Source organism: Thunnus thynnus, chromosome 11, assembly GCF_963924715.1.
Source record: "Thunnus thynnus chromosome 11, fThuThy2.1, whole genome shotgun sequence".
Taxonomy (NCBI): domain Eukaryota; kingdom Metazoa; phylum Chordata; class Actinopteri; order Scombriformes; family Scombridae; genus Thunnus; species Thunnus thynnus.
In genome coordinates this window covers 23,754,511-23,769,724 of record NC_089527.1, presented here as the reverse complement: position 1 = coordinate 23,769,724, position 15,214 = coordinate 23,754,511, and the positions used below count along the sequence as shown (strand labels likewise).

The 15,214-nt window shown below is 40.9% G+C and overlaps 1 protein-coding gene across 4 annotated transcripts; it reads right to left on the bottom strand.

Moving 5' to 3' along the window:
- Positions 1–226: 226 nt before the first annotated feature.
- On the bottom strand, positions 227–15,068 carry tfg (trafficking from ER to golgi regulator). Of its 4 annotated transcripts, none has more exons than XM_067603976.1 (8): positions 14,909–15,068; positions 12,637–12,850; positions 12,281–12,364; positions 9,079–9,225; positions 7,397–7,564; positions 7,053–7,199; positions 1,590–1,682; positions 227–1,479 (listed from the first exon to the last, which is right to left on the bottom strand). In XM_067603976.1, the coding sequence occupies exons 2-8, from the start codon at positions 12,818–12,820 to the stop codon at positions 1,079–1,081; spliced, it is 1,224 nt and encodes a 407-aa protein (XP_067460077.1). In that variant the 5' UTR covers positions 12,821–12,850; positions 14,909–15,068; the 3' UTR covers positions 227–1,078. The 4 variants fall into 4 exon arrangements, with proteins under 4 accessions (XP_067460077.1, XP_067460078.1, XP_067460079.1 ...); XM_067603977.1 differs by having other exon boundaries at positions 227–1,476; XM_067603978.1 differs by having other exon boundaries at positions 1,605–1,682.
- Positions 15,069–15,214: the final 146 nt, after the last annotated feature.

Below are 15,214 nucleotides of genomic sequence, written 5' to 3'. Positions count from 1 at the left end.
ATGTCTCAGCCAACCACAACCCTCAGACAGGAAAACAAAGTAGGGACACCAGCATTACCACAGTTTTCCATATCCGGTTGGGGAAGAAGGAGAAAGGAGAAGCCAAACTTAACAGACATGAACTCAGAAACCACAAACAGTGTGTGAGTGTTAAGAGAAAGACGGCAAGCTGACAGTGCCAAGAGCAACACAGTATCAAAACAAAAAGTAAAAAACAAACTCCATCTGGGTCTCAATCATTTATTAGGTTCAAGAAAAAAATGTTACAGTTTATACATAAACAACTAATCTCACTTGAAGGTGGAATTTGCTTTGATTTTTAGTAAAAACCAGTGATAAGAGAAAGAGAAAGACAGAGCAATAGCAAGTTTTACTGGAGGTGATAGAACGAGCTAAACAAAGAAAACCTTTTTTTCATGACACTGGGATCTACAACTCCCATAAGCCATCACTTAGCTAGTGTTCCCAACATGGGGCAGTTTCATTGACAAATCATTAATACCGACATGGTGGTGAAATTGATCAAATAAAGAAAAAACAAAGCAAACAGACATAACATAACATCAAGGGGTAACATTTCATTTAGGTAGTGTCTTATAAATGCATCCAGTAAACCAAACATAGATGGTTGAGGCGTATGACGCAGATGCAGTACGAGGATGCTGATCTCACTCGCAAAATGAAGTGTTACCATGAAAAGAACAACAAACAAGAGTTTGTGAGACAGCCTGTTTTGGTCTTCCAGATGTGTGCATACAGACTGGTTACATTTTTACAAAGATGGATACATGAGGGCAGATGGTGGTGGTGACAGGAGATGACGGAAAAAAAAAACAAAAAAACACAAGGTACATACGCCAAGGCCGGAACAGAGTGGTGTGTTGGAGAGACAGCATACAAACACTAACCATCAGACTTGAGGGGGGGGGGGTTTGCTTGTTTCATATTTGGACTTGATATTTGTAGGAGGGGAGATGCAGAGCAGTAAAGCATGTTTCCTGCATCCAGTCCAAACAGTTGGAGCCACATAGAGGGTTGGGGGGTTTGGGTGTGTGTGAGGATCATCCACTATCCTCTTTTACCGGTATCCAGGCCCTGGCTGAGTGTAGCCCTGGCCGTAAGGGGGGCGGGTGCGAGCGTACGGGTTAGCAGCTCCGGGTGGAGGGGTTACGGTGTTGCCTGGAGGCGGGGTGTATCCAGGGCGGGGCTGGTACCCTGAGCCGGGCTGGGAGCTGGGCGGCAGGCTGTAGTTGGCAGGCTGGGAGGCCTGGGAGGTATAGTTTTGGGGAGGGAAGGCTCCTGGTGGATACTGCTGGGCTCCCTGAGATGGATGAGGCTGCTGCTGGCCACCCTGGAAGCCCGGGGCTGGGGCTGGACCGGGGGCAGGAGCCTGGGAGGAGGGAGGCGCGTAGTTCTGGAACTGCTGCTGTGGCTGTGGTGGACCGGGCTGAGGGGCTCCGGGCTGAGAGCTGTATCCTGCTGAGAGAGGGAAGTAGAAGAAAATCTCTTTAATTCACTCCAGAGAGGAAAGAAATCCACCTCACTTAGCAACAAACCACAAACTGTATTTTGACCATTTTTGCTCTTACCAGGGTATTGCATACCGTACTGCTGCTGTGGTGGGGCTCCTGGTTGCTGAGGCGGGTATCCACCTGGAGCCTGGTACTGCTGATACACCTGACCTGAAGACAGCACAAGCCAGAGAAAAAAATGTCATCTATAAAAGCCACTATTCATTCATCTATGTGACATTCTAGCCTCATTTAGAGTTGTAGTTTCGAGTGTGTCATATGAGATTTAAGACACTTTCATTTACACAAAGCCACATACAGTATGTGTCTCTGTCTCTCTCAATCAGATATCTGATTGTAATACGTCTTGGTTGTTCTGGACTATATGCAAATCATGGTCAGCCCCACTCAAGCCCAGAGAGTGGTGGTAATGCACCTAAAGCTGCCAAAAACAAAGTTTAGTTCAAACAAATAACTATCCACAACAATCCACTAACACAAGCACTTGGGCTGTGTCTGAAATCACTCTTTCCGAAATGGTGCACTTTATTTACTCTCTGCCATTTTATTTGAGGGTGTAAATTTGTGTGTCCATGACATGTACAATACTTTCTGCTAACAATCCCACAATGCAATAGGCAGCGTTTTACAGATCTGAAAATTACTGTAGTGTGACTCTACATCTGTCAGTGATGAGGCAAAATGAGGGTGATTAGTAATTTTAAAATCTTAATTTACTGCTCTCTATTGAGTGAACTATGAAGTGTGTATTATATACGGAGCGTTGAATGAGGGAATGATTTTGGACACAGTCATGGATAACTGGCTGCTCCCTAACCCACACTGATCAATGCTGTCACCCACAGATTCACACTACAACAGCCATTTCAGTATGATCGAATATGTTGAAATCACTGGAGCCACAATGGCTAATTTCTGTGTAACTTCAGCTTCCATTATCACAGGGGACAGAGCCTGCGGAGGCTTCAACAGACCACTTACTGATGTAGTTACAGTTGGGCGGAGTACGCAAGTGTCTTGGAGTGACATGCATTTAACCCTTTTAAACATCTGGCAAGAACGTGTTCAGTTGGACTGCAATGCGTCTCGAATGCTTCTTGGATGCATTTACACTTGGCTTTTGTGATATTGGATAGCTATCCGATACACCCAAGACACGTGAAGTGACTAAGTGTAAATATGGTTTCTGTATCTGCATGGAAACACCTGTGCAGCTGGACAGCATAAAACACGAGTGCTTCAATAGAAACAGCTGCAACCACTTTGATATAAGTGTTTGTTGCTAAGAGTGCAATACCCGCAGAAATCTCTCTGTGGCACATTACAGTAAGAATTGGCTTGAGGCTAGAGAGCAGCGTGCAGGTGCCCGAGTAGACATAAACACACATACACACAAAGAAAAGATGCAAAACCTCTTAAAACTGTGGCTGACGTATAAACCCACTATCAAGATGCTGTATACACACAGACATGCACAACTCAACAGGCGCCGTCCTCTTCACCAGACATGTCTATGTTTGCAGACAGCGACTTCCTGCTGTACTTTTATTAACCATGACTTCACCAGTCCACATCGCCTGCATGCACATGTGGAGGATGGTCACAATCATCTCTACAACTTCTTAACTTGACTCAGTGCTGTGACTTAAATAGTAATCCTTTAAAGACCTCTGAACACCCAAAGGAAGCCTGGAACATCGTGTTAGACGTATTAGCCACATTTGAGTAGCATGACGAATAATCAATATTATCTTGCTTAAGAGGGACGCCATTGCACATCTTTTTTATGTTTCAAAAACATGGAAAATTTTTACTTTTTATTCTAATTAGCTTACAAAGTTTTCCATTGAATGAAGACTTGGCAGACCAATGGTTCCCCTTATACAAGGCCCAAATCTTACCCCCAGATTGCCTGCCTGGCATATAAATTGGGGTGACTACACACGAAAAGCACAAAGAGTGAAAGAGAGCCACATCAGAGTTGACTGGTTTTCAAGAACTAGTGCTTTTCCACTCTTTGGGAGGTCTGATATGGTGGCACTTAAAATTTTGAGTCTGAATAGAGCAAAGCTGAAAAGACTATGAGCTCCTATCAAATGGTTCTGTCCTAATGTTCAAGAACCTCAATGTACTCAAGAATAACCATTAATGTTATTATTATAACTCCATACTGTGGAGGAAAATGATTCTTTTCTATCCAGTGGTTCATGATTTAAACATTCAAAGCGGCACTTACTGTACAGTACGTGTACCATATATTGTCTGAAAGAAAATTTACTTTTTACATTTAAAATAAACATATATAGTTGAAGAGGCTAATGCTCAATGTACTTACAGTCCAAAAACTAATATTACTTTGCATGGTCAAGGAGACACTTGACAACTAAATACTGCTAAAAACACTTTACCTCTGTATAGTGTCTTTTTTATAAGCAAAGCAGTGATGTGGCAACCATGTGTTATCTCACTGACAGCACTTTTAACATAAGCACCATGGTCTTTATTGTGTGAAAAGGCATGTGTGTGAAATTGGCTGCTTCTCCTGTTCTCCCTGGCCTGTAATCCATCAGGAGTCTTATGTAAGACTGACAGAAGGATGCGTGGCTGTTAAACTGCATTGGCACGACGAGTTCGTTTCACCTCACTTTAGCCAAGAGTTCGGCCATCGGCCTGCTAAGCGATCGTAGGACAGACATGACTAGGGGCTCGCTGGCAGAGCTGCACTGTTTCAAAAGCGGAGACACCCGAAGTTAGGAAAATGATGTTCATAGGAACAAAGCATTTGGCTGTAGTTCTGTTGACCTCTGAGCATGCCTTTATAAGGAGTCATAAGAACATGGTCTTAGTTTTAAATAAACATGTCACACCAAACACATGTCTGCCCATCTGATAAAGAGCCCCACGCAACTGTCTGAGCCGTTGCAACATATGCATGTGTTTACGCTTTCTTTCTTTCTTACACAGATGTAAATTATTGCCAAGGGTCCATCGGCATCTGACAGACAACAGGTTGAAATCTTTACCATCTGCTTATGGATCTCATTAGCAGCATTCTCATGGCGACGTGTAATCTAAGCTTGCATTAAAAGTGAGCTTAAGGCTGCCTTTAAAAAACCACACATGCTCAGTTGGCGTCTAATCTCATGTATTACCCTTTCATAAATTCTTGTACATCGACTGGCTGTTCTGATTTGCCTTGAGGCTGTCATACTGACAAACAGTCTCTGCATCCAGAGCAAGGAAGAAAATGAGGACAAAGAGTGAGGAGGGGTCATTTGGGAGAGGCGGCTGGGCAGGATCTGGTTTGATTTCTCTATGTGCCAACCATGTGCAGCCTTGCTTGGGCGTAAGGAAAGAGATGAGGAAGGGATACTGTGATGAAGGAATGGATGAGGAGAGGACGAACTGTTTGTTGCCAAGTTCGGCTTCGAGATATATTGAGATATCTAAAATCCCATCAAAAGATTAAAAGATGGTGTCAAGCAAAAGCTACAAATCTGTTTAATAATGATACTTCACTGATCACTTGGGGGGAAATATATTTTTACTTTCTTTTTTACTTCTCTTTCCACAGGGGAGCTCAGAGTGCAGCTTCAGCTACAGAAAAATTCCCTGGGAGGTGGGAGGAAGTCTTGCTAAATTCTTGCTCACACAGGGGGTTAGGCTGAATCACTTATTACCTCACATCTCGCTAGCTACAGCCAATATTGACACAGCAATGGGAACTTGAAACTCTTCCTTGAAAATAGCAATTCCATAAAAAAAATCCCATCTTCATTTCAGTAAGCTTGACTGACCTCCATAACGGCATCCCTGAGTCACCACATCTAGTAACGCTGAAAGTAACGGTCAGAATCAAATAACAAATATGAAAGACCAAGTTACTTATGATACTAAGCCATCTGTTGTTTTTCCCCAGTCCTTCTGTTATGGAAGGAGAAAAAAAAAAGAAAGAAGAAAGAACCATGAACAGCTTTCTGTTGAGCTGGCTGTTTGTGTGCAACATGATGTGTCGTTGGCCAACCCACTGACAGAATAAGTCTTCCTTCTGGACCAACTAAACTCTTATGAAGCCCTACGGTTTGGTCCTGCAGTGCTAACCAGGCCAAACCATAAACCACCAGTTAAATGGGAGAACTCATACCACATGTGTGCTGATCGTGTCGCAGGTGTGGTCAGAAGTCAGCCTTGTGACTGCTCTGAATGAAATGAAAGTAATGCCTCTCACACGCTGCATCAAAAAGGCATCTCCTATGCTCAAGTGGTCTCCACATTCAGCTGGACCAATAAGAAAAATACAGAAAACTGGCATCCTTATCCATTAAATAAGATCCTTGGATAAAGTAAATGGACATGTTAAACTTCCCCCGAGCTGTATCCCAGATACTGTGGTGAGAAAATTAGGCAAAAATAAGCTTTGTTTTTGCCATCATACCGCCTGATCCTTTGTTCATTTATCTTTATTTAGGACTTGAGTTTGGGCCCAACATGTCTGTGTTAAAGATTGCACACAGGGGAGAACTGTGATAAGGTCTCTGCAGATGAAGATAAATGCTAATTCCATGGATACTCTTGTTTACACACTGATGATTAAGATGGATTATTTCTCATTCAGGGAGACCTGCTGCTTCAACCGCAGAATGGAACAGATTACCAAAAACAGGGAGCAAGCATTTTCTTACAGTTGATGCAGTAAACTGCAAACTTCAGTTAATGTAACTTGGTAAAAAACAACAACAACAGTATATTCAACCTATCAACTAAGCTTCTCCATTAATTATTTCGATTTAAATTAAGTGCTGCATCTTCTTCATTTTCTCGGTTTCCTTTAGTTTGCTCTGCTCATATCATTTTACATATCACATCACATATAATATTCTTCCACTCCATTAATGTTTCACCAGATCTAATCTACTATGGATCTCTGGCAGGATGAAAGTGATACTGTCTGTAATCCTATGAGAGATAAAATGATGGTAAGTGACACAGACACTAAACAATGGTATTATAGTATGGTCCTAGTCTATCATGTTACTAAATCACACATGAATATGTAATAGTTTCAAGAGTGGGCACAACAAGGAGTGGCATGAAATTACATCTCACATGCAGGACTGTAGTGATTGTGACATGGGTGCACATGTTTCTGGAGCAGTGTTTCCCCTATATTCATTCTGAATTATGAGCGCCGCTGCTTAAGTTTCACACTATCATTAATATCAATGGGCTACTAATGATTTTAACTTGCGCACTGTGCAAGCATGCTTTGAGTCATCGACTAGTGCAACAAATCCCAGAATCCTCCCTCTCATCATTCTTCAAAGGACATTTATGTGAAAGCACTGACCTATAGCCAGCTATGAAGACGATTCAGAATAGCTGGTCCACCTTAAGTGGTCCTCCGATAGCTGGTCCCCACATGGTCTTTTGATCAATATTCCATTGTGCATACCTCAGAGGAGTACCTGCCTGTTCACCTATTATGCTGTGTTAAACATGGTATGTGTGCACGTGTCTCACCATCCATGCCAGCTTGGGGTGCCTGCTGTACTCCAGGATAGGGAGCCTGTGGTTGAGGGGGCACTCCTGGCTGAGGGGCTGCAGATGAGGAGGAAGCAATGCTGTCAGGAGTTCCTGAGCGCTCCTCTGGCGCAACCGCTGGCAGAGCTACAGACACCACAGAGGGAGACAGGCATGTGCTGGAAATATGAATGCCTTATGTGACAGTTAAAACAAAACAGCAAGCAAGCCAAAGAACATCTGTTAAATTTAAAAGTGACGCACCAGTCGTAATTGCAAAGATTAAAGTCAGATTAATTTACAATAGCATCCTTAATTTTCTGCGGTTGGTTAGTGTGTGATACCTGGGGGCTGGTCCTCGCTCAGGCCAAATGCGGAGATGACATTCTTGTTGACCTCATCCTGGTTTTTTAATGGGTCGAAGGCTGACATGCTGGCTGCGCTAACTGGGGTCGCCTGTTTCACTGTGGTTTCTGCTGTCACCACCTTGCCCTCACGCCCATCCACTGATTCTAGAAACACAGCCAGGAAAATGAGTAAGCACTAGCAGATTGCAATGTTGCAATACACATGTGCCACATTTTGCACTTGTCAATTATAAACACATTTGTTGTTACACCATGAACACAAACATGTAGTAAAAGGGGTATGTGACGATGTATGAGTAATCTTCACAAACAGGTTTTTAAAAATTATCATTGCCAAAGCCTAATAAACGTTGACCTTGATTATAACTCGAAAAATAAATCCACCTGTTTGTCTGAGCAGGGTGCCAAAAGGCAGACTACAGATCACCTCTGTCCACTTCATTCCTTGATTCAAGCCAAATCGCATATGAATATGTACGTGCTCGGGAGTGGGCAGAAATAAAAAGCTGCGTAAAGTTACAGCTCACAGAGAATTACAAACACACAAAACACAAAATCAGATTTTATACAGGGAAGGGTATCTGTGGAGGTGAGTGACCATAGTCAGACTGGACTAAACTACAACATATGCAGTATGTAATTAAAGCAGTTTATAATTCCAGACAAATATTCACATGAAAAGAGTTATTAAATCATTCCAACAATAACTGACTCTTATCAATTATCTCATTCTTGTGTCTGTATCTGTGGGATACAGATGTTACAATTCTGGCAGTGAGTATGTGGAATATGAACAAGCGTTAAGGTGGCATTGCAATTTCCATCTGTGGGATTAAGAGAGAAGGTTTGTGATCTAAAAAAACAAACAAATCCCCCCCCCCCAAAAAAACAAAAAACAAAACAAAAACAAAAAGAGAAATCAAATCATCTGGACTGTTCGTGTGCACACATGCCATTAACTAATGGGACAGAATGTTTGTTGTGGATTCAGCAAGTTTATCTTACCTATCGATTTAAAATTTTCATCAGCAGGCAGAAGTTAAAGCTGGAGTGTGGGACTTATGTCTCCCCCTTCTAGCAGTGAGAGTAATTACAAAAACACTGTCGACACATGCTTACATCATAGGCTCCGCCGTAGCCTACAGTAGTTTCTACTGTAAAACGGTAGATAAATTGTTTTAAGTGTAACACAACCCCAGGGATATGACTCATCTCACTATCAGAATTTGATCCATTCGGTCCGATAACATTTGGAAAGTCTAGAAGAGCCGCACGATTAAATTATTTTATCCCCATTCAAGTTAGCAGAGAGCTAACCAGAAGGTGGCTTGGACCATAGAGCAGGCGCAGTATGCATTCATCCGGCCAGTGCAGGAATGTCAAACCCAACACCAGAATAAAAACTGTACTGTGAAGTACAGAGAGATTTATCTGGCAGTGATATGCTTAATCAGTATTGCGTGAACTCGTTGGGCAAGGGCTTGAATGTTACCGACATTAATTTATATGTAAAAGTTCTGCACTGCGGGTTTAAGAGTTCTTGTGTTAAAACAATTCAAAGAGCAGATGTGCACACACATACTGCAAGAAGACTCAAGGCATTACAATGTGTATACGTGTATGCGTGTGTGTATTCGCATGTGTGGGGGAGTACTTACCATTGTCAGGTGCTGTAGCAGCCAGACCAGGCTCTGTGGGGGGCTCCAGGCTATCCAGGAGGTTGTTGACTTTATTCCTGAGCTCGATGAGCTCCCTGCGCAGGTATTTCACCTGACTGGATTCCAAAGGTCGTGGCTGACCATTCACTGAAGATAACAAGAGATGAATTTAGGGGACACAAGGGAACAAATTAAGTATCTGTTTGTCATCTGTTTGGGGACTGATTTAGCAAAGTCAAACATTTCTCCATCTCTGCACAGTCTTTGTGTGTTAGACTTCGAGGAGGCTGATGGATAAAGCTCGAGGCCTGATCGCTTTTACAGAATACAGCAATCCCCTGGTCAGCACCGTTATTAATGGGGCTTTTTTGTGCATTACTGAATATGGAGCTCATTAATTCTGATCATTCCCCACCTGGGGCAATGCTGTCTTTAACTTGAACCACTTGTTGACATAGATCATGGTCTACAAATAAGTTGCAGCAATGAGCTATTAAGACTTTCTGGGTCAGTCTTATACAGAAGAGTGTCAACAGCCTGGCAGATAGTAAACCAAACCAAATGTGGCAGGAAAACCAAGCAGCATAACCTCACACCCCGAGAAAGTAAACAGACTAACAGACTGACAATACACATACATGCTTATAGGGGACTAACAGCTCCCAATATACATGTATGAATAATGTGTGAACTTCATATTGAGGCAAATCGTTGTTGGCTGTATACACTGATGAATATTCAAGTGTTGTTCACTCTATTAGACTGGTAAATATTGATTAATAGTTAATTAAACAGTCCTAATGTATAGTATCTCATTAGCAGATAACTGAAAAAAACAGCATTGTGATACACAGTAACATGCATCATGTAAAACAACCACCAAATCATTAAGTTAAATGACTTGGAAAATCTGTTAATTCTAAACTAAGTATGTGTGCATATTAAATGATGATCTGTCCCAATTCTGTTAGCTCTGCACTCTGAATATCTGGTATTACAGGGATAATCTATCACATGGTTGAGTCCGCAAAGCCATTCACAACAAAAGCCAGACCAACACAGGGAGCTCCGTCATCATCACTGCACCCCACCAGCTAGGCATTCAGCAAAACAATGAAACTGTGGAACATTCAGCAGGAAGGCACCAGCTTGTAGTCCAGCTTGTCTTTCCTCTTACTGTGTGTATATTTAAAAAGTAAAATAACATAAAAAACAATCAGGCAAACAGGTAAATCTGTAGGAAACACAGGATTAAGTTGTTTATTATGGACTGTACCTCCATGATTCATAAGGTACTATGACTTGGCAGAGTGACCCTTCGTGACCTGAACCACACGGGTCACTCTTAACTACTTTCAACTCTCATTTTCCTAATACTAAGTGATAGAGGAGTGGAATTTCCATTGCAAAACAATGAAATGTGAGAGTGAAAATTGCCGGACATTCCTTTCTCACACAAGTTTCTTGAGTTTGAGTGGATAATGCTGAACAGAGATGCACGGGGTCATGAGGCATTGCCTGAGACACGAGCTGCCATGAGATTCCATCTACTCTCGCTCGCTTTGAATATCGACACATGTCGGAGAATATCAGTTCCACGTGAGGTCATGACATGTGATGACGAGCCATGGCTCAGCCTCGATTGGGAGGAAGTAAAATATTTTTAAAAGAAGAAAAGAAACAAACATCTTACGGATGCCTGGCTGATAATAGCAGCAACCAGAGGACAGACTGGCTGGAAGTGCAGCACAGCAAACATGTTGTTATTACACATTCAAGAGTAGAGTGAGTGTGTGTTACTGCATGTTTAACTTTGTGAGAGTCATATTGAGCTTTAGATCTAGATTAGATTGTTACATTATAGTGATTAAAGTCCATGTGTGCTATGCTTATGACACATTTTCATAGCTGATAGCAATATTTCTTAGATTTAATGTCTTAAAGTTTGACAATTATTCATGCCTGTATTGCCATACCAGTAAATCCCAACCACAGTTTGAATCCTGGCAGAATAGAGACACAATTAGGCTATATAATAGCAAAACACTGTAACATACTCCTGCCTTTAAATGAATAACATTTACAGGAAATAAAATAATTCATGAACATGAACAAAAAACACATGTAATGTAGAAACAGCTTGCCGGGACATTTCATTAGTAAAATCAACATGTATTTAGAAATTTACAGATGCTGACCCTCTGCTGTTTATGGCCTTATATGGACATGTATTCTTTGCTGTGATTGAAAAAAAAACAGTCCCAGATGGCATATTTGATCAGTACAATTAAATTAATGATGTACAATATACTTCATCATTAACTTTGCATGCGTCTGCATTCTTTACTTTCATGCCCATAATTTATGTGTGAAAACAAACCTTTTAATCGTGTTTTTTTTCCAAAAAGCAGACAGAATGCACTTTGAGACTAAATATTAATGCTGAATGTGATTTATGTACTTATTGTTTTGTCTGTTTATGTCTGGAAAGGATCAAATTTCTAAAGAACTTAGCTTCATGTGTATGCCATGTAGTTGCTGGGCTCGTCTTGTTTTCAAGAAACAGAACATTTTTTTGATTCTGATTCAAGCACTGATCAAATTATAATTCAGGCCAAGTAAGGTACTGCATTCAAATAGTCTTGTAAAAACCCTGAAATATGGCAACACTTGATGCAACTTGTTGTTATTACTGAGAAAAACAGGCATCAACATGACATGTTCGGGTGTGCCCAACTGGTTGTTTGGTAAAATGTAATTAATTCTTCTATGACCTACATCTGAAGTCACACAGCTACAGGGCTATTGGGTGATTGTGGACTAAAAAAGTGGCAAATATTTAAGATTAAGAAACAGTATAACTAGTATAAAGATCTTTTGTGAATGCATCAATCTACTGTCTATATTGTTTGTCTGCTGAACCAGCCCTTAGTGACACACAGAAATTCCACCACAAATTAGTCATAAGGGAGGGCAGACAACTTTCACTTGGATGGAGACACACAGAGAGTTGTTGTGAGAAGCATAAGCTAGACTGCCCTCCAGTGACTGGTTGCTGTAAATGAATCTCCAATCACAGCAGATGAAAAAACATCCTGGTGTACAGTTTATCATGAAATAAAGACTTTAAAAACCTACAGGTTTAAAGTGTGGGATTTCTCAAAGCAAAGTTCAATTGAAAGGGAATAATGTGACATCTTACCAAACAAAGTCAGTTTGAGTATTCTACTGCACTGGATTGCGAAGGAGAGGTCAGAGCTGTCGAAGATGGTAATGAGGTCATCATCTACAAAAATGGAAAAGAGAGAACATGTGATTCACTGTACGGCAAATTATCTCTATTAAAGAAAATATATTACGATACCAAAAAAAAACCCAACCCTGTATTCCCTTATTAGAATTACATGGTCAAGTGAACAGATGATATGTTCATGTCATCAGTACAACAGCACACTACTTTACAATAAATAATCTGATCAGGGGAAAATTTAACACTGACATTTTTACTCTTAAGAATAATTAGGACAGGGGAGACCCGAGCCAAGTGTCCCGACTCACCTTCATCCTTGTATTTGATGGTAACCTCGTCGTTACTCTGCAGCTTGCCTCTGAAGACCCGTTGCATCATCAGCACCAGCTCATCGTAAGTAATGTCTTCGTTATGGATAGGGATGCGTCTGATGTCATCACCCAACTGGGCCTTGATGATCAGCTTCCCGCTCAGGTCCAGCTGGCCGTTCATTGTGCCGTCCGACCTCTTCTGCTCCAACCACTTAACAGGGTCAGAGAGGAAGCGGTTTTAAAAACAACCAATTAAGCAATGAGCCTGCTGTCCCGGATTTCCTTTCCAACATAAACTTTACTTATGACAAACAGGATGATATAAGGATAAGATGGATGTATGGATAAGCTGCATGGTTATTTATAAAATTGGTTAGGGAGGTTGTGAATAACTAAGGTCTTTTATCAATTGTAAATAAAAATTGCAGATATTTCTGTAATCTGTTTCCTGTGGGATGTAATCAAGGGTTTGGACACTAGAGAGTGGTCAGCCTTACATGTTGCAATGCCAGTGACATGCTGCACCACTAGGGTTGCAAGATTATGGTTACAATCATAATGATTATTTAGCTCAGTATTGAAAGTTCTAAACTTTTCACAGTTATATGTGCATTCATTTTTGGGAACAAAATAACATCATTCAAACTGGTCAGAAAACCTCCTCCACTTTCAATGAACTTTTCTTAATAGGTACAATGGGAATGTTTAAATCTTAAATAAAAAGGGATTTCATGAAACATATGTCTTTAATATCATCACAGTACATAAAAACAACAAAATGCACTCATCATAGCAGTAAAACTGAGGCCTCAGGTAAGAATGGATTTGTGCAAGTCATTGTTTTGATTAAAATGTGGTTATTACATTAACAAGTACATTCGGGTGATGATGAAATTAGCAGCTGCTCTTGACTATAACTGAGCTTTACTGACTTGCTTGAGGGTACCCTGACAATTACAAACAGAGGGACAGAGGGAGAGGGAGAGCCCTTTACTTTCAGAGCCTGGAAAATGGATTTGATTTGGCAATGTTCACTTCTAAACAATCAGACTATGCCCCCCAGGGTTAGTAACATGTTTATTTAGGTCAATTTATACTGACTGTAATCTTTATCACAATAAGAGGACAATCCAATCAAGGCTATGCCTATGCAGTTGCAATACAATGCAATTTCACTTTATCTGCAGAGTCTAAGGGTCAAACGTCACCAAGTGATGTGGCATAGTCTCTTCCAAGCTATGACAGAACTCATAACACACTTTGACCCAAAATGCAAGCCCACTTAATTAAATAATTTAATCTTTCCATTATGTTTAGTGGCTTTTTAAGTGCAATGTAATTGGATCATGCATGAGACATTATTTATGACATCATTAGTGTAATTCTTAAAACTCACAGATTTCGTTTAACTGTAACTTGTATCTTATACAGTCAAGTTAGCCTGCTGTCTGTGGTACATCAGTGTGTGTTTGCTCGATCGAATGTCGTCACCAGTTGGATTGAATTCACAATATATTACTGTGAATTCAATCTCAGAGACGCTCCGGCTTTGCCTGTCCCGGCCAGATGAATAATTGGCTGGATGCTAAGGATTGTGTGGTAGCTAACGTTTAGCAGAGCAACTACGATAACAAATAGATTTCGACTGAGATTAACGATTGGTAAACCGTAATCAAACGTTTCAAATGCCTCCCACATTATTTATCTGCGACGCTAAATCGCAGAGTCATCTGTCAGTGGCGCACATAACGTTACTTTCACTTATTAAGTTTGCTAGGCCGTTTCACTGCAGTGTCAACGATGACAGGACAAACTATATACTATGCTTTAAGTAAAAAAGCAATACAGTTAAAAGTCCACTGTATAACGTTTGTTCACCTCAAAATAATCTGCCTCAAAATCAACTTCGCGTTGTTAGCAACCGGTCAGCAAAAACAGGTTTCCAATGTAGCTAACTTTGTAACAGCTACCATAAATAAACATTCAGAGCTAGTTAAGCCAACAAATTTTTATATAGTAATGCAACATCATCACTTTCCTTAATCAGAACAGATTAATCGCTAGTCGTGGTGTGAATCTTTTTGTAAATACTTCCTATGAATCACTCCCAACACCTGTTTGGGTGAGCTAGCGTAACATTAGCCGGCTAACGCTAAATAGGTAGCTTGCTAGGTAGCCACACACAGTCAATCAATGACTGCAAAAAACTGTTGCGTGGTTAAAACTACATTATAATATGATTTGGCACCAAACCCAAGATGCCTCTCACCTGTATCTGACGACTTGACCACGCTGTATTTCACAGGTTTCCCCAAACTGTGAAAATGAAATCTGTTAGCTAGCCTAGCTAGACCCGGCTGCCAGCATCAGGAAGTGTCCTCTCGGCTGTCAACGTCACCCAGTACGTGGCATTTACTGCGCGCAGCCGCAGACAATCCGGTACAAAGTGCGCTGTGATTTACTCACCAAAGAGTAAAGATGATTAAACATCAATCTCAAACAAGTTCAAGAGAAAAAATGTATTTTTTATTCCGTCCACAATGCATTATTTTAGTCATACACACAAATATATCAT